This window comes from Protopterus annectens, chromosome 13.part0 (genome assembly GCF_019279795.1).
Source record: "Protopterus annectens isolate FY-2018-M chromosome 13.part0, PAN1.0, whole genome shotgun sequence".
Taxonomy (NCBI): domain Eukaryota; kingdom Metazoa; phylum Chordata; order Ceratodontiformes; family Protopteridae; genus Protopterus; species Protopterus annectens.
This window is the reverse complement of record NC_056747.1, coordinates 1,049,205,396-1,049,226,319: the sequence shown is the minus strand read 5'-3', so window position 1 is coordinate 1,049,226,319 and position 20,924 is coordinate 1,049,205,396. Positions and strand designations below refer to the sequence as shown.

At 38.8% G+C, this 20,924-nt stretch overlaps 1 protein-coding gene across 1 annotated transcript in view; it reads left to right on the top strand.

Moving 5' to 3' along the window:
• Positions 1-20,924, top strand: part of PPP1R1B (protein phosphatase 1 regulatory inhibitor subunit 1B) — a 1,016,738-nt gene that overhangs the window by 227,293 nt on the left and 768,521 nt on the right. The window contains exon 2 of the mRNA XM_044055047.1: positions 19,643-19,703. Coding sequence (XP_043910982.1) covers positions 19,643-19,703 — 61 coding nt within the window. The remainder of the gene's footprint in view (positions 1-19,642; positions 19,704-20,924) is intronic.

The following is a 20,924-nucleotide window of genomic DNA, read 5'->3' as shown; positions in this document are numbered from 1 at the left end:
AAAAAAGCACTTTGTTATTAAATCAAATTATACTATTACTGAAGAATTAGAAGATACCTGCGGTGGTGGTGCTGCGGTAGCATTGTCGCCTCCCAGTAAGACACTGTCCGGTTCGATTCTCAGCTAGAGCATCCTCTGCATGGAGACATGCATGAATGAGCATACCTTCGTTGAAGGTTGTGCATCAGGCCTGGCAAGCCGGTACGTAAAAATCAACTGCCAATCATTAGCGGACTGGAATTCTGCTGTGGCGACCCCTAACCGGGAAAAGCCAAAAGACACAAACAAACTGAAGAATTAGAAGACATATATCATTGTAGTTATTTAAAAGGGAAAAGTATGTAAAGTACTTATAGTGGGGAAAAGAGAGAAAAGGAACATCAGTAACAAAAAAGAATAGGAAGAAAGAAGAGAGAGAGAGAAAGAGAGTGAGAATGTTATTTAAGTACTTAGTACTATATGTAATTAGAAGTAGACATAGAAAGGAAAAGAGAAAGCTAATAATAAAGATGATTCACATTACCTTACAGTATAGAAATTTTCCAGAATCAAATATATTATGATTCATAAAACAAAGCATTTAAAATTAGAAGGAATTCATTCATTTGTCCTTTAGTTTCTTAGTTTTGTTTGCTCCTTCCTTCACAGACCATCCATTTGTTGTTGCCTGTCTCTTCAAACTCTGGGATTACCATTCCATTTCTTCTATGTCTGACAGTATTTTCTTCTTTTGGATAAATTCTACATCTTGTAGGGAATCAAAGATATTCACACCTTCTGGCAAGGTGATTTTTTTTCTTGCAGGAAAAAGAATTTGAGCTTTAATACTGGCTTTTTTCAAGGACTTAATTAGAGGAACACACTCCTTTCCTCTGGATATGACTGTAGAGGTGTAGTCATTGTCAAAACAAATAACTTTTTCACTCATTTTGATAGGGGAATTAGTCCAAGCTGATTACAGCACTAAGTCCTTGTCTTGTGAGGAAAGAAATCTAACTATCATAGACCTGGGGTTAAATGAACTCAGAGATGAAGCTGAATTTGCCGGGGACTGATGAGCCCTCTCAATTCTAAAAGACGGGGATTCAGGCATGTTTAGTGTTAATGAAAATCACTTATTGAGGAACTGAATCATGTTAACACCCTCTTTTTTCTCAGGAATTCCATATATTCTTATGTTATTCCTCCTTGATCTACTGTCAAGGTCTTCCAGTTTCTCAATCAGCCTGGTGTTTTGTTTCAGAAGAAATTCATTGTGATGTTCATTTTCTGTCACTCTAGTATCTAGGTCAGTTACTGTTTTCTCTAAGGCAAGAATCTGTTCAGATTGTTTTTTTACTATTCCATTTAAAAGTTCCAGTTGTTTACTGCAGTCTTGTTTGATAATATCCATTTTTTCAAATTTGTCCATTTTTAGTGACAGTTCTTGGATGTTTGTTATTATAAGATGTAGTTCTTTCTTCACTGCACTCTCCTGCTGTGGGTTCTTCACGTTGCTCATGTTTTTAGTGACAGTTCTTGGATGTTTATTATAAGATGTAGTTCTTTCTTCACTGCACTCTCCTGGTGTGGGTTCTTCTGCTCATGTTTTTAGTGACAGTTCTTGGATGTTTATTATAAGATGTAGTTCTTTCTTCACTGCACTCTCCTGGTGTGGGTTCTTCACGTTGCTCATGTTTTAGTGACAGTTCTTGGATGTTTGTTATTATAAGATGTAGTTCTTTCTTCACTGCACTCTCCTGGTGTGGGTTCTTCACGTTGCTCATGTTTTTAGTGACAGTTCTTGGATGTTTGTTATTATAAGATGTAGTTCTTTCTTCACTGCACTCTCCTGGTGTGGGTTCTTCGAGTTGCTCATGTTTTTAGTGACAGTTCTTGGATGTTTGTTATTATAAGATGTAGTTCTTTCTTCACTGCACTCTCCTGGTGTGGGTTCTTCACGTTGCTCATGTTTTAGTGACAGTTCTTGGATGTTTATTATAAGATGTAGTTCTTTCTTCACTGCACTCTCCTGGTGTGGGTTCTTCGAGTTGCTCATCTTGAGATCTCCAGTAGAAAACTTATTGACAGGAATAATTAAAAAATTATCTTGACTATGTATTCATTTTTTGAAAATAATAAAAAGTCTATGTTAATCTTTTAGTATACTTTTAGTTAGATTTTTCTAAAAATTAAAGTATATTTCCTGTCAGGTAAAATCTAAGCAGAGCTATGGATTTCTGCTGATATCAGACTGGCATCTTGGCCACGGCCCCATGATTCAGTTTTTTTCATTGCATACAATTTGTTAGATCAATTCTGTAACTGTGTGCCTCCTTTTTAACAACTGAGAAGGTGACACAACTAATAATTAATGAAATATTTCTGTAAATAAAGCTAAGAAGCAGTTTTGTCTAGAGCTAGCAATATACTTTTTTGTTATATTTATGATAGTCTAACTCCCTCAACTCACTGATTAAATTGTAGATATCTAGGCCTGATTGTTATGTGCTGAAATTCACATCAGAGATTCTTTATTACCAAATTTAGCACATTATCAGATATAAGGATGTCTAAAATCCCATGAAATGAAACACTTGTGTATAGAATCATAGTGACTGTAATTGATGATATGTCATGCAACTTAATAATAATAAATTCTTTATTTTTTAGAACAATTGTTGATACAAATAAGATGCATGCTGTCTCTAAACTGGGACAGATATGTAGCTAAATTGCTTCCAGGCCTGCTTTGGTTTCATGAGGTAACATGCATGTTGCTCTTGGCATCACTTTTATGAAACTAGTTTCAGATCTGATGCTTTTTGACCATTACTGTATTTGATGAGGCGCACTAAGTGAAAACATAATTGTTATGTTGTATTATCTTTGGAATTAAGTCTATGCTTTCTAATTTCTGCCTTCCATTTCACTGTGCACCTGGTTAGTTACTCTCACCTTGCTGGATTTCATCAACAGTCTTATGTTAAATACAAATTTTATTATGAAAAGGATAGTATGTTTGGACATGATATAAAACTTTTATCTTTTCATCTGGCCATCCTAACAATACCATATTCTGAACATTTATACTTCAATGTCTTGTGCTATTTTTGGATAAAGTCTTGAAATATATTGTCACAGCTTATAAACAAGTCAACACATTGACAAAACTACCAAAGGAAATTTCAACATTCACAGTTTTGATTGCATCAGGCTTTCCAGCATGTCTGTATTCTATAGCTTTCTTATTTGGTTACATAACAAGGTACTGCATGAATGTGCAAATTATGATCTCCATGATTCTGCAAATCATTGATTTTACAACTCTGCAAATAGCTGTCTTCAGGAATATGTATCTTTATTGCTTCAAAAACATCCCAATGATTAACTCCTTCACCCTGTGAATTATTCACTGCCAGTGAATGCCTTGTCTGACTAATGCACACTGACTAATGCACTCTGACTGCAATAATGCACTGCATATTCATGCAATCATGCACAATTACAAACCTGTGTGCACAATATATTTGAGTGTGTACTGGCACAATTTGAAAAAAAAACTCATTATAGGTTTTATGTTTTTTAAATGTTATAGTTCTTTCTGTCATGTAGCTGTGAACCCTGCCATAGTGCCCTTCAAGCTCAAGTCTGAATGCACTCTCAGTCAAAATATTACACTTTCTCTGCTGTCAAGCTTACATGTGAGGCTTTTGCCATTTATAGTAAGTGTTTCAATGCAGTACTTTTTAAGGACTATACTGCTGACTTTATGTGTCTTATGAAGAAACTATGCACAGCATAAACTGACTTACTAACAGCAATTTTACTGTCTCAGAATCATCTGAGTCAGTGAGTATACAGTCAACTGTTTTATTTGCATCAGTCACTTGCAAAGCTTTTCTCTGTCCTTCTCCCCTCTTTATTTTTGCATGTTTTAGAGAAATGGTTATACAGTCCACAACTTCAGCATCCTGAATTCACTGTAGAACACAATTTCTTATTTCATGCAGATAGTTATACTTTGAACAACATATCATCTGTTTACCTAAAAGCTTTTCATTCTTACTGAATAATCAAAATAGTGCACAAATGAAAAGTCTTCTTGGAAATCCACTTGCTGATTAGAAAAGAACATGAAATGGTCTTTAAAAACACTTTAATTGCATAAAACAGTAGTGATCAGCAGTGTTTTATGTGATTAAAGTGTTTTTAAAACTGCTTTGTGTTCCTTGCTAACTAGAAAGTAGATTTCCAGGAGAACCTTTCATTTGTGCACTGTTTTGCTTATTTGATTTTCTTTGTGCATGGACCTGATTTGGTTGGTTACCAGTTTTCATTTTAACTGCATTGTTATAATAAAGTAAAGTGCTAATTGTCTTTACTGATATATGATTTGAAACATTCCCACATGATATTGTGCCACAACTGATTTATTTTGCTTTTCTCTAACAGATGTTTTTGCTAAGTTGTAATTTTACATGCATTCGGATATTCTGATACCTTTTTCTTTGAATACTGGTTAATTTTATTGCTCTATATACATGCATAGCTGTTTTCAGTGTTAGGTCAGAAACTGACAAAAACTTACTTCTTACTTTGTCGTATTCATGACACAGACAATTTTGTTATTGAGTTTTATCATGCAGTTCTCCAGACTCACAATCATTAGCCTGTGTCTCAGTTCAGTCATCTAGGCATCAATACAATCTTGTGGCCTTTGCTTTGGAGTTAAAAATAAATGGTGAATGCAAAGTGAGTTCTTTCTAGGATCACAATACTGCAGATACACAGCCGAGTCAGGTATAGGTTTACCATTACATAAATAAGTACTAGGCCATCAGTTTGCAGACCATTATGAGACTAGCCAAAATTCCCCATACAAAAGTTCCTTTATGTCTCAAGGAGGGTAAGACAAGCTAGACCAGGGGAGAGTCTGAGGCTGTGTATCCAATTATCAAGGTTTACCTCGAAGTTGGTAAGGGTGCTACTCTGCTTGATATATAGTAGAAGCTTGTTCTAGAGGTGAGGGATATGTTCAGATATAAATCCAGCATGTCATTGCATCTTATTTGTTGATGATGGTTTATTTAACTTGGTATTTGAGGTAACATTTTTTCAGAAACGGTAGGAGGTCAAGGAATGTTGGCTCTTTCTTGGCTGAAAAGGCTAGACACAGATCTCCATGGAGGATCTATAAGAGACTGGGTACACAGAAAGGGCTGCCAGTCTATCCTGATAATTAAGATTTTTAGTTATGAACATCTGAGGTCTCTCAAGTTAAGCAATATGTTTAGACAGGTATATGCCAAAAGGTGCATTATATTCAATAATTGGTCTAGTGAGATATGAGTAAAGAGGAATTAAATCTTCTATGGATCTAGTAGATGTGTCTTTGGAAATTAATTGAGACAGGTAGAAGACTTTCAGAACTATTGGGGAGACATGATGGACAAATGATAAAGAATTATCAACTAGAGTGCCTAGGTCTCTTACAGCAGTGTCTGATTGGAGGTGTATGCCATCTGTATAATATGTGAAAATATTTTGCTTACCAAAATGAAATGTGCTACATTTGTTTGCATTAAATTTGAGACCATTGCCCTTGCATTACATGTTAATGTGGCCTAACCCTTGATGAAGCAATTGTGAATTAGTCAAAACTGGTGGTAGAATGGAGAAGTCCAGGAAGTTATCAAAAGAAAGGAATGTTGGAAGAAGTGGGAGATAGAAAAGACAGACCAGGCTATGAAGGAGTACTTATTTGCTAGCAAATAGGCTAAGACAGCAGTCGCAGTGGCAAAGACCAAGGCATCAGAGAAGCTAAACCAGCTGTGGCCAACTTGTGCAACATTTCAGAGGTAGTGTGTCACAGAAGAATGCTAAAGAAGTAGAAAAGTAAGGTGCACTAAACAGTGGTGTGACCAGTGCTTCTGTATAACAGAAACCTGGGTAGCGAATGGAGTGCGACTGAGGAAGCTTGAGGTGATGGAGACGAATTGTCTGATATGGGTAGTAGGAGATACACTATGGGAAAGATGAAGAAATGAAAACATCAGAGCAGAAGCCAGAGTAGCCCCAAGTACAGAGAAAGTCAAGGTGAACAAACTATGGTCATTCAGTCACATGTATGCGAAAGCAGTCGACAGTTTGGTAAAGATGATTTGGGAAGGCCAGAAGAAGACAAGCCGAAATGAGGATGCCCAGCCAAAAGATGGATGGACTACATGAGAGATCTGTGAGAGCCAGATGTGACTTTCAAAGAAGGTAAGAAAGTGGCTGTGACCCAACAGCCTATCACCATCTAGAAAATGGGAAAAAGAGGATTGATGATAACGATTATAATGATGATGATGAATATTGTTTAAATTGGTCCTTATTCATAACCATATCAGGAGGTTGCTCCTTGATGATGATGTCATCCCAACACTGTCAAGAAAAGTTGAGACTTGCATCTGCTTACCTTTTTTTCTTTTTTGTAAGTCAGTTGCAATATTAAACAGATCAAATTATATCAGCCATTGTTTCCAGTTTTTTGACAACTTGCCTTTTAGGACCGATGGTGCTGTTTGGTAATAATGGAAAGATGTGACAATGAATTAATAAATCTGTTTAGCAGAGGATGACTGTTGCTTGTTTTTTAACCACTGTCCTGGAAAGGTGAATGGCTTGTTCATCTTATAGTTTTTATGGTCATTACTGTTTTTTTTTTTTTAGTGAATAATAGGTTTTTTTGAAAAATGCATTGCTTTGTTAAAGGTGTTACAGATTTTTTAGGTTATTTTCACTTTTTTCTCTCTCATTTTTCAAGTGGTTTTGATTGCTTTAATATTTCAGGTTCTTACCTGGTGGTGTAGGTATAAATAAATGCTAGTTGCAATTTCACTTTTTCTTTTCTTTTTATGATCCTGTGAAGGATTTGCCTTACAACCTTTTCAGAGAAGTACTTATTTAGTTTTGATAGTCTGGCCAGTACATTTGTATCAACAAGTGCTACTCAGTTCCAGTCTGAGCCCATGTAATGTTTGGATTCTTCAGTTTGCCGAAAGACTTCAGACTTTATAAGAAAACACAAGAATGCAGACACTGATGTTTGGATGGGACTACTCCATTTACTAACATAGCAACAACTACCTGTAAAGGAAGATGCGAGTGACATCCAACATGCAGGTTAGCCTTATGTGTAACTCAGACCTTAAAGGGGCACAGTACATTTTATATTATTGACTTTGGCTGACCTGTGGCATTCATAATCTTGCTGTGTTGAAGTTTTCATAGGGTGTGCCTCGTCATGCCTTCTTTGAGCGTACTTTCCAGCATTAGATTCAGCACTCCCATTAGCAGAACCTGTGAGACCATCTAGGATTTTTTGATCCATGTTGTTAATGTAATAGAGCAATGACTTCACATCTGATAAGCATTTTTTCCACCAGCAATAACTAATCTTTTACTACAGTTTATTGGCCTTTTCAGTATCAAATTGCCTTATTCTTTTTTTTATAATTCTCCACATCCTGGCTTCTTCAGGTGCAGTTCCATTCATTTGTTTCCTGCACAGCTGTTCAACCTTATTGTACCTAATATTTACATCATTTATAAGTAGTTGCTCTTTTGTTTTATGTGTTCCGATTTTCAGAACAATCTGTACCTTGACTGTTGGCACGGATACATCTGACTCACATTGCTGTTTACTTCACTGTAAAAGCAATAAAATCCAAGTCAGTTATTAAGCTTAAGGAGGTCTGTAATTTTATTCATGCTGTAAGCATTTAGGCACATGCACTTCTATGGTCTGTTAACTTTCCTTCACATTTTCACCATCTGACCTTTAGTTCCACCTCTAGCACCTTCCTAGTTAGCACATTTATGAGTTACAGCTCAGTTTGTACTTTTAACTTTCTTCATGCTCAGTTTTCTGTTTTTGTATCCCACAATAAATTCCTGTATTAAATGTATGGACATTTTAAGATATAAATGTTAAGTCAAGTAGGTTTCAACCTGTACTCCTCTGCCTGATTTGTTTTGTTTCAGATGCTAAACTATGTAAATCTGAGCATGTTACTTAAGCAGTCATTGGTTTCAGCTCACCACAAAGGGATTCAGCTGTGCTAGATATGTTTATATGCTTAACAACTTCATATTAAGATATTTTCTGCAGTCTGCCACTCCATTTTTTTTGTAAAATTAAAATGCCTGCATGTCAAATGAGATGTCTTTGTGTTCTTTCATCATCTTTAGTCATTATTTGATGTTTGCCACATCCGGGTAACTTAATTTTATTTCTATCGTACTTCATTCATCACTGAATGGGTAGTCTTTTTCTCGTGATGTGGTTAAACATATATAATGAGTCTATACTAATTAGAAGTTTCATAATATCTAACAATAGCACATCGAGCCATGCCTTATTTTGAAAACACATAAAAAAGTTCACTCCTTCCTTGATACATTAATATACCAATTTTGAGATTACACAGTAGTGGTAAAAAAGACAGTCTAGTAACTCAATACATGTTTTCTCACACAGACCACCAACAGCTGTGGACACCCAAATTAGCGTAAGTAAATATAAAGGAATGATTCACTTACACTATTAAAAAACTATGGTAATCTATATAGTTTCTATAGAAAATGCTCACTTACATTCCTAAAAACATAGGCTTCAGTTGCACTACTAAACAAAAAGAAATGCACAAGTGCAAAAAACTTGCGTATAACAGTGTGCTAAGCATAGATTTAGTCTATCAAAGAAGTAATTCGACCTTGTGCAGCTTGACATTCTGAATAAAATACTTTATTCATATATACTATATATATATATATATATATAGAGAGAGAGAGAGAGAGAGAGATACATGTATGTGCACATGCACACTCTAGTTTGTGTCAGAATAACAAAAGACAAAAAAGATTGGAAGACAAAATGTCAAAGAAAAATAAATGATAGACTCCTGATCCATCAAAAAAGAAAAAATGTTTTTTTTTCTGGGGGCAAACCCCCTCCCCCATACCCCTAAGTTTGCACAACAGTGCAGGAAAGAGCAAATTATCCTTACCTACACTTTTCTGTGATCTCACATATTACCAGCAATAAAATCACCACTCAAGCCACTGTAAATCAAATCAAAGCAAGTCACCACTCTTCCCAAAACAACTTAACCCTCTAATAGCTGTGCCACATACAACCCCATCAATTAAATGGTTCACACAGCTTATCTAGATCTCGCCAAGGCTTTCGACACCATCCCCCACTCTGGAATTATAGATAAGCTCACTAAACTAGGTATAAATCCCTATGTCACAAGATGGGTTGCCAACTGGCTCACGGACAGAACCCGCACTGTGAAAGTAGCGGATTCCAAATCCGACATCAGACCAGTGACAAGTGGAGTACCACAGGGTTCAGTCCTGGGTCCTCTCCTGTTTGGTATCTACTTCTCTGAGGTGCAGACCAACACGGAAGGTCTTTGGCTAACAAAGTTTGCAGATGACTGCAAACTAGGAGCCATAATCGAAACTCCTAACGATGTGGACAAACTACAAAAGGGCCTCACTGAGACAGATACCTGGTGTCAAAGCCATGGCCTGAAGCTCAATGCCAAAAAGTGTATTGTCATCCCCTTTGGTAAAACTCTGTACCCATGAACTACCACATAGCTGGTAGTCTACTTAATGCCGAAAATGTGATAAGAGACCTTGGGACACAGGTGGACAGTTGTCTCTCCTTTGATAATCACATCGCCACAGTGGTCAGGAAATACTTCTACGTGGCTCATCTCATCACAAAAGGATTCTCATCCAGAAAAAAAGAGGTCATTGTTCCCCTCTACTCATCACTCATTAGACCCATTATAGAGTACAACGCCCCTTTTGGTATGTACCTCACAAGACATCTACAACAACTGGAAAGACCACAGAAATACCTCACAAAGAGGATTTTTGGCCTCAAAAAGATGCCCTATGCAGACCGTGTCAAAAAACTACGGCTTTACTCCATCTCATATCGCCTACTCGGGGGCGATCTCTGCCTAACATACAAAGCTATGTCAAACCCAGTGCAGTTGGACATGCTCCACTTAAAGAAATCCCAATCCCTCCGAGCTACATGCTCTAGGGACCTAAACCTTGTCACCACAATAAACAGAACATGCTGGAGGGATAGATTCCTGTCCCAGAGACATCCCATACTCTGGAACAGACTACCTATCTATGTCAAACAGAGCTCCACATTAGCACTCTTCAAAAAAAATCTTGATGATTGGATGGGAAATGGGAAATTCACCCCGGGAATCACTTCTGTGGCTCTGCTCGACAGGGGCACAGGAAAATAATTTTCTTGGGTGGTGAAAACCAGGGTACATTTTTTGGCTAGGCTTGTATGGGGGGCCGATAGCCTAGTACCTACCTATGAAACTATGAACCTATGAACCTAAGTAAACCTCAAAAAAGGGAGTTCAGCAATAAATCCCTGCTCCCATTTCATTCAACCAAAGTGCATATCAATTTATTAGTTGTAGGCCTATATATGTGTGTATGTATGTATATATATATATATATATATATATATATATATATATATATATTTACTATATATAAAATAATATATTTTAAAATATCAATGAGCTTATTATATTTTATGTACTGTCTTATAACACTGAAGGAGCAATGAAGAAAAAAATGATATGGCATTTCAGTTGTATATTAATCATGTATTTTTTGGTGATATGTTTATGTACCAATATGCAATATTTATATGTTGTATGTTTTATATCTTGATTGTAGAGCTTTTTTCATTTTATGCACTAGGCCTCCACATTGTAGAGATGGACCACAACCAGGTGAACAACCCAATAATCAAACAGTAAATAAATAAATACATAAATTGTGTGTGTGTGTGTGTGTGTGTGTGTGTGTGTGTGTGTGTGTGTGTGTGTGTGTGTGTGTGTGTGTGTGCAGGTGCATGCGTGTAAGCTGTACTTTTAAGTCTAATGCCCATAATTTATCATTCCTTAGTAATGGATGCATTTGTACATCATTTTTGGATGATATTTGGAAATAGCAGTGTTATGACTGCTATGTCCTGAGACAGAAGAAAAACACACTAACACAGACGTAAAGATTTATTTATAGGCATCTTTGATGTCTTTTTGTTGGTGTACATTGGGAAAGCAGAGAGCTACTTAGTAGAATAATTACATATTGGCAAAATATCACAACCAGAGCTTAAGTCATCATTTGTGTCACCACTGTCATACTAAAACTTACATTAGATGTCCTTCATGGATGCATCTGCAGTCATAGTGGGTTGTCCTTGTGTCAGGCAGCCTTCTTCACGGGATTCCCAAAGTCCGGGTCGGGCTTCTGATGTGTGCACTTCACCCGACGTCATCTGCTGTTCAAAGTGCGCCAGTCGGTCGGATCCAGAGATTATTTCTACTGAACTTTACTTTGAGCTAAAAAGCTAAACACCCCGCTAGGACTCTTTTTCTGCTCCAGCCGATGTCAGAAAAAAACAAATACCCCATAAAAGATTCCACTCTTACTGCAGCCTGTTCGCCTGTGCTTCCTTCAACCAAATTAACGCCAGGCGTGGGTCAGAGTTGGATCCTCCGAACTCACAAAAACGCAAAATAAGAAGAATAAAGACCGACTCGCGGTCCGTGGTTTGGGCGAAACGGAAACCGGCAAACCAACGCGGTGTCTGGCCCGAAACGAAGAAACTGATCAAAGTACAGCTGAATCTATCTCTACAGCTGAGGCCCCTGCTACAACTCTTGAACCAACCTCAGAAGTTTATCAGACACCATTCCCTTGGATGTCTCCCGCAGGTGCTGCTGCTCTCTCCAGCAGCCATGTCCATTAAGGCCTTACCGCCAGGGCTAAGCAGCTAAGATTAAGACTTCTAAGTACAGTACAAACCTCCCTCCACCAGGCTCCTCTTTTAGTTCAAATGCTCTTTTTGTAGAAGATTTAATTTCATTAATTAGAGGATCTCAATCTCACCCAGACAGGGCCTCTGAGCCAGTGTCCTCTGATGATTGCTGAAGATCAGACATAAAAACTGACCAGCCAGAGCCCCTTTCTCCAATTTTGAAGATTCTGATGCTGAAGAATCTATTCAGAAGAATTCTCCTTGGGGAAACGATTTTCAGATTCCAGAAAAGACTTGGGACCTTTCTCGCCTTCCACAGCACAGGTCCTTAGCTATACCTCCTGTTCTCTCTGTGGTAGATGATGCTTTCAATGATGTCTGCTCTGCTCATCATTACCCCCAGCCCCTGCCAAACCAGACAGATTTTACAGGGTGCCAGATACTCATCACCACCTTTACAAGGCCCCTCTTGCAGATCCCAAATATCCCAGGGTCCCAGGCAGTAGTCACACTATAGCTAAAAACCCTATTCCTTCTGAAAGGGAAGCAAGGTCATTAGACAGATGGGGTAAATGATACAATACCAAGAGTTTATGCTGGACCAGCTAACTGAAAAATTAAGCACTGATGAATCTCTTGACAAGAAGTATGTATTAGAAATGGTAAATAACATACAACAGGGGAGGAACCATTCCTTAAAATGTGGCTATGATGCACTGGAGGCTTCATTTAGATCAGCCATGACTGGCACAGTGATAAGAAGACATGCATGGCTAAAGGAGCAACCTCCACCCGGATCATGTTAAAGCTAAGTTGCTAGATGCTCCTATGGATAAGACAAGTTTGTTTGGTACACCTGCACAGCAGGTTATAAAGAAAATGGAAGAAAAGCAAAATTAGTTCAAACGGTTAAAGATTTCCTGCAGGTTCAACCCCAAGGTTTAGCAGGAACTGGCCTGCCAAAATTGGTCCTTTCACAAGATTTCAAAGGGCAGGAATAGACGTTCCAGAGGCAGAAACCAATCTAGAGGTGGTGCCACAGTGGCAAGGTAACAACAGAGGCTCAGACACAACCACTGCCACTACAACAGCACAGCCACAGTGACTTAATCAACAAATAGCAGCTCCTCTAGGGGAGAAAGTTAACCTTATTTTCAAAGAACTGGCACCACATAACAAAGACAAGTGGATTTTACAATCCATAGATCAAGGTTACCGATTCCACTTCCACACTTTACCAGTCAGAAGAGGAATGCCAAATCTACCTCCAAATCAAAAACAGAAGCTCTACGACAGATAATGGAGTTAGCAAACATGAGAGCTGTGGAAAAAGTACCAACAGCAGAGCAAGGTTGGAGACCAATTCTCGACCTGTCCACCTTAAATACATACATCATTGTACCAAAATTCAAAATGCTGACCCTACAGCAACTTCGTGTTGGCTGGTAACTCTAGATCTCAAGGAGAATCTGCAGAAGATACCTCAGTTTTCTTGCAGGATCAGAGCACTATCAATTCTCAGCATTGCCTTTTGGCTTATCTACTCCCAGAGCCAGAGTATTCACAAAATGCCTGGCATCAGTACAGACGCCAGATCATAGGAATTCAAATTTACCCATACTGGGACAAGGGACAAAAGCAAGTTGACAACAGATTTACAACGGGTCATTTACTTGCTACAAGCACTGGGATACACAGTCAATTTACAAAAGTCAAGGCTGATACCATCCCAAACAAGGACTTTCTTGGAATTGGACACAGTAAGACAAATGGCATTCCTAACTACAGAAAAACAAAAAGAACTCCCTCTTTACTTCTTGGCACTAACAAAACTGAACAAGTTAACAGCAAGAAAGGTACTGCAGGCCTTGGGTTTCATGGCATCATGCATAATTTTGATCCCATTTGCCAGACTTCATATGAAATTTATGGTCCCAGCACAGGCACAGACTAGAAACAGAAATCCCACTAATTCCATGCATGAAACAGGAGTTCCTATGGTGGGCTCAGGCATGCCAGTCAAACCCAGGCCTTCCAGAACATCACAACAGGCGCTTCAGACCTAGGATGGGGCCCACATGATGGACAAGGATTGTGGACTCAGGATCAACTTCACCTGCACATCAACCTAAAAGAAATGCTGGCAGTAAAACTGGCAATCCAAAAGTTCAGACCATTTCTCAAAGAGGGCCAGTTGATGATAAGGACAGACAACACCACAGTCATGTGGTACATCAACAAACAGGGAGGCACTCATTCATACCCCCTATGCAGACTGACTTTGGAACTGTGGACCCTGGCACTCAGCTACAACATCCAGCTACAGGCAATATTTGTACCAGGAAAAGAAAATACTCTAGCAGACATATTAAGCAGAACCACAGGACATCTTCAAGACCATCACAAAGAAATGGGGAATGACTCAGATAGATCACAATCACCAGCTCCAAAAATTCTGGACATTCCACCCATTAGCATGGAAAGTGGATTCTCTCTCCTTCAGCTGGAAAGGCCTAACAGCATATGCATTCCCACCTTTTCCCTTGATACACAAAGTATTACTAAAAATCAAGGAAGAACAGCCAAGGATAATCCTGATAGCTCCAAACTGGCCAAGACAACACTGGTACCCACTGCTGAGGAGCATGTCTCGAACAATTGATGCCTTTGATGCTAACTCAGAACAACTACAGCACCATACATCCAAACCTGAAAATGTTACAACTGACTGCATGGAACATCACATAGCAGCAGCTAATCAAGAACTTTCCCAAAGAGTTAAAAGACCTTCAACAAGAAGGAACTACGCTGGAAAATGGAAAAGGTTTGTCACTTGGAGTTCTGAAAGAGGAAAAGATGTGTCAAACATAGATATGCCTAACATTCTGGAGTACAGGCCTGTCCTACTCCTCCATCAAGATACATGCATCAGCTATTTCAGCAGAATACAGCTTTGATCCACCTGTTTTTTCACACCCTTTGCTCAGACAGTTCCTCAGAGGAATCAAGAATGTAAAACCTCCAAGGAAACCACCATTGCCAGCTTGGGACTTAAACTAAAAGTTGACACTATCACCCTTTGAACCAGCAGCAACAGCAGACCTACAACACCTGTCTTGGAAAACTGCTTTCCTACTGGCAATTACTTCAGCAAGGAGGGTTTCAGAACTACAGGCCTTAATGGCAGTGCAACCCTTCCTAGTCTTCCACCAAGATAGAGTGTCCATGAGGACTAATCCATCCTTTATGCCTAAGGTGGTATCCAGGGTGTCCTTAAACCAGGCAATCCACTACCTTCTTTCCCAACCCACAAAACAGAAAGAATATTGCATACCTTGGATTACATAGAACAGCTACGCTACTACTTGGACAGAACCAACAGGAAGGGAAGGAAGAGCTATTTCCAAACAGACAATCTCCAAATGGATAGCCTTCCATGGAAAACCAATTCCACAGAACATAAGACCTCATTCTACAAGGGCAACAGCCACTACCACAGCCTTGTGGCAGCAAACACATTTGAGGCGGCTACTTGGACCTCCGTGCATACATTTGCCAAGCATTATAATTTGCCTCTATATTCCAGATCCCGAGCAGGGTTTGCCACTGCTGTGCAAAGGGATCCTAAACACACCATAATCTTCCTTTATCCTCCTCCCTAGTTGGCTAGTATTTCTACCCAGCTGTTATGACTGCAGATGCATCCATGAAGGACATAGTACAGTTTTGTACCTACCATAAATGTAGATGTCCGAACTGGATGGCATCTGCAGTCATCCTTCCCCTCTGTGGTACTCCTAGGGTGTTTACCTCCCCTAATAGCTAGCTGGTGGGAGTCTTTATGGTGTATTTGTTTGTATATATGTACATACATGCTTATTTTTGTGTTTACCTATACCTTTTTTGGAAACATTGGCATTCTATCCAAAACATTTTTAGCCTTCCAAGCGGGCTTCTGGCATCTGGGGCAAGAAACACTGAGGAAAATGGCGTCGGCTGATGCTTTATACCAAGACCAACAGAGATGACCGTGTGAAGTCGATCAGCGAGAGCGCCGGGATGGACTGGAATCAGCCGACTGAAGGGCTGCCTGACGACAGGACAACCCAGCTGTTATGACTGCAGATGCTATCCAGTTCGGACATCTACATTTATGGTAGGTACAAAACTGTACTTTACTGTGATTTATTGTATATGGCAAGATTCTTGACTGAATAAAGTAATGGTGCCACTCATTTTTCAAAAATCTTGTCAGGTGTGTAAACAAAATATTCCACTGTCTCTCCCCTGATATTAGTTACTCTTTTTAGCTTATTCTTCTTTATCTTAACCCTTCTCTTAACATCTTCATTATTCATCACTCTGAGCTTGCTTCATGTAGATGCCTTCTGTGATGATATGAGGTAGTACCATTTGTGCCAGGGAGAGTAGGGCAGTACATGTGTTCATAAGCCAACACAGCTAGCTGGAGTCTTGTAAAGAATTTTATGTCATTTGACTATCGCACTGATTTGTTCAGATGCTTGTGTTAAAAATGCATCAACAGGACAGAAAGAATATATGCATGTATGTTAGGTTGTATTGTTGTAACTGAGCAAATTTGTATGTTTTAACAGAGACCCTGGAAGGATGGAAAGTTTTTGAAATTGTGTTATAGCTTTCAGATGCTGCTTAGATCTTAGCAAAGCTCTGTGTGTATATTATACTAGGGAGAGGTGACCAGAGGTGATGTCATTCTGTAACCAGCATCTGGTTTCTTTGAAACTCTCACAGCATCTGGTTTCTTTGGAACCCTCGCAGCACAGAACCTGACAGGAAAGATTTCTGACAGGAAAAATGTCTGTCATACATACATTCACAGACATCATCTGGCTTTTGCTGTGGTAAGACACTCAGTACACCTCATCTTGCTTTGCTGCAGTAAACAACTCAACACTCATCATCTTGCCTTGCTAAAGTAACTTAACCAGAGAACAGTAATTCTTTAGTCAGTCAGGAAAATATAGCGAGATTAGTTATAGATTGCTTTTTTTCATCTGTTTGACTCTATCTAACTGTGTTATTTTTATATCTCCTCTGATTGAAATTTTGGTGTTTATAGTAACTAGATATTCATTATTCTCATGTCTTCTATTTTATTATTTATTATTAAATATTTCTATGCCTTTCATTGTGGCTGGTCTTTCAGAAAATAATTTTAACATCTTAAGAGTACCTGTACTTATTTTAGTGACACTGTGGGTGCTCCTGAAAGCCTTGCTGCATTGGTCAAACTCTGCCCTTTGTATTAGTATTAATTTTACTCAGTATAATTGGGTACCCTTCTAAGAGCCTTAGAGTAGCTGACTGGCGGCAGCATAATTACCTTATAGTCTGGGCAGAGGGAACACAGCTGGCAAATCTGTGCCAGCGTTTCCCAGGTGTGTGTGTGTGTGTGTGTGTGTGTGTGTGTGTGTGTGTGTGTGTGTGTGTGTGTGTGTGTGTGTGTGAAAATCAAATATTCAAGTGTGTGTGTATCAGCTACTGGGCACAGGGACATAAAACTCCAAAGTGGTCAGTGTGGAGTTTTGTTGTGGCCTGGAGACAGAAAGAGAGTCCAGCCCCAGGTCTGGAGTGTGCTCCCTCTGTTCTCTTAAGGGAAATTGTGCTGGGTGCAAGGAGCTGCATCTGAAAATACTGTCTGCATCATGATTGTGGTATTTTATTTTTGTATTTTTCCTTTGTTGACCAGGTTAGTCCATTAGGCTAGTAATCTATTTTCAGGGGAAACCCGAGGTGGTATTTATGCTACTAGGAGAAATTTAGCCAGGGCATTATGAACTTCTCATGCTCTTTTCAGTAGGCACCATGGGATCTTTTAAATCCACCTGAGGTACCAACAACTCAGGCAGATGGGGCCTTGATTCAACGTCTCAGCTGAAAGACCTGTCACTGAAGAGTGGAACACTCCCCCCCATGTTGCACTGCAGTGTCAGCAATCTGTCTAGCTAGTGTGGGAATATGACCCACAGCCTTCTGCACCAAAGGTTAAATATGAAAATAAATGTATTGTTTTATGCCTAAATACTTGCAGCTGAGGGATATGGGAATAATGGTCTAGAAAAGAAGTGCCAATCATGGTGAATGTTCTCTTAGTACTGGACATATGACTTGGAGTTTGGAGTATTTAAACCGGATCTTTAATGAGCCAATGACTTAGACTCCGCTGAGACTCAAAATAATGGTTACAGAAGGTTTTCCCTATAATTAAGCAGTCAGCACCAAGCATTTTCTCCCACATTCTAGCACTGTAAACAAGTAGAAAGATTACACAGAAAAAAATACCCAGGCAGAACATAAAAAAGACCATGATAAACCAGAGTCTTCACTGTGTAATATCTCAGAGTTCTTTTGAAGTACACAGATGGAAATATGCAAAACGTTGTTTAAGGACAGGTGTTTCATCTACATGGCTTCTGAATACCCACTGACTTTGTACTTTACTTCGTCTTTATTAAGAGCATTCAGACCAATAAAACCAAACAACTCTAGTTGTAGATGTAACATTTCATCCTTTTTATGGGCTTATCGGTAAGCCTAAGGGGATAGTCTGGCCATTTTCTAAAAACACTCAGCCTTTAAAAAATTTTCATTATGTCCATAATATTAAAGTGACTGCAAGATGTCACAAAAATGAATCAAAACAAAAAGTAAAAAAGGTTACACAGAAAAAGATCACAGACAAAAAGAGCCTGGCAAACCAGAGTCTTCACTGTACAAAAAGACTGGAAAAGTTCACAAAAAAAGAATCAAAACAAGTCAAAAGGTAACAAAAACAGTAAATATGCAAATGACCCCTTAGGAACATAAAAGTGTTTTAGCTATGGGGCATCTGAATGCCCACTGACTTTTTTGCGTGTTTATACATTTATGCACCTTTATGCCTGTGTATGTGTGCACGTGTGCATGTGCGTGTGTGCATGTGTTTGTGTGTGTGTACATTACAATGAAAAATTTGCTAATGTATGAAAGCTGAAACCAGTTTTGCTTTCAGAAATTACAGCAAGAAATTTAACCTGTTATTCCAAACTCCACTGGTTTTGTAAATAGTTATTACATTTATCAGAGGTATTTTGTCGTCTGCATTGGGTGAGTGGGGCTCAGCCCTGCATGGAAAATACAGCTTTTAACATCTGCATTGGGTGAGTAGGGCTCAGCCCTGCATGGAAAATACAGCTTTTAACATCTGCATTGGGTGAGTAGGGCTCAGCCCTACATGGAAAATACAGCTTTTAACATCTGCATTGGGTGAGTAGGGCTCAGCCCTGCATGGAAAATACAGCTTTTAACATCTGCATTGGGTGAGTAGGGCTCAGCCCTGCATGGAAAATACAGCTTTTAACATCTGCATTGGGTGAGTAGGGCTCAGCCCTGCATGGAAAATACAGCTTTTAACATCTGCATTGGGTGAGTAGGGCTCAGCCCTGCATGGAAAATGCAGCTTTTAATGATTTTTTTCTGAAGCACCATTTTCTATCAGGTGGACTCAGATTGATGAATTCACTGAATACCAAATGTCATACATTCATTAGCAGTAATTTGCATATAGTACCTTTTCTGTTTTTCTCCATCCTTATTATGTTAAGCAAAGACATGAATTATAGCAATGCCAAAGACTCAGGAATGGCAATAAACTAAAAATTCATGGTAAACAGAAATAGTGAGAAAAAGTAGTTATAGTAATGAAGTATGTCACAGTCTTTATTTCTGCTTATTGATTCATTGTTTCACATACATGTATTTTTTTTTTAGATTAGAAGACGACGTCCAACACCAGCCACTCTCTTTCGGATGTCAGAGCACTCATCTCCAGGTAAGAGCTTGTTTGACTCTTAAATAAATCAGAGCTGGGGGTGGCAGGCTATGTGGAATCCTGGGAAGTTAAGAAATCCTTGATATTTAGACCACTTAGCCTTGATACTTTTCAGCATATGAAGATGTCTGTCTCCACATGGCTGGCTATTAGCATTTGCAAAAATAGTTTCACTAGTGTGCAGTCTTCTTCTTGGTGAGTGTTCACACTGTTAAATCATCGCTTTACCTAGCATTGCCTACCTGCTGGCTGAAGGTATTTTATCAAAATACATATAATGAAAAGGCCAAGAGTCAAAACATTACCTGTCTGTATGGAATGGTGTACCTTACCACTATTACAAGGGTTGCTTTGCATAGTGGAGCTGTTGAAAGTTTCTTCACTTTAACCTTAGCCCAGCAAGTATACATGACTTTTATCAAATTCAAAATGATCCAATTTGCATCTGATATAGAGCAGATTCTGCAGAACCACTTTTCTACAATAGAGTCTCAGCATCATGGTTCCCCGTCTACAATTACTTGGTGGTTGAAAACTTGTATCAATGTAAGAAAAAGTCTTGAAACAAAAAAAAAAAAAAAAACAACAAAGCAGCTGGAGTGCTCCACATTTCATTTTTAAAGTTGCAGGCAAAAATCAAACAAAAGTGGGAAGCTACAGCAGTAAAGGAACCTGTAATTCAATTGTAAAATAGCTGCTGATTAACCCTTGCAGCATTAATTAATTCATTCATTCATGTGCATGTTTTTACCAGAAAAGTGACACTAGGAAAAAACTCCAATGTGCAGACATTGAACATGTTTCATAATAGAACTCCATAAGTTTAGGATACCTATGTGTATGTGTGTGTGTGTGTGTGTGTGTGTGTGTGTGTGTGTGTGTGTGTGTGTGTGTGTGTGTGTGTGTGTACATACATGGGTGTACATGGTTCATCAAACTGCTCCTTTTGTTGAGATTAGAATGGCAGACTCATTTTGGCAATTCCCATTTGGTCAATATAGTGCTACTTATTCCGGGCAAGGTCAGTGAACAGCAGAATTAAGGAAGTATTTCCTTTTTCCTACTTGCTTGCAGTCTCAAAATTGGTATATGTAACCTGCAGTCTGTGTGTTTGTGCTGCCCCCTCATGTGGGGGTGACAGGGGGTGTGCCTGCCTCCTGCACAAACTCTTGTGTCTCTGCATTTTTTGTTACTTTTGACTAAACATTCCTCATCGTAAAG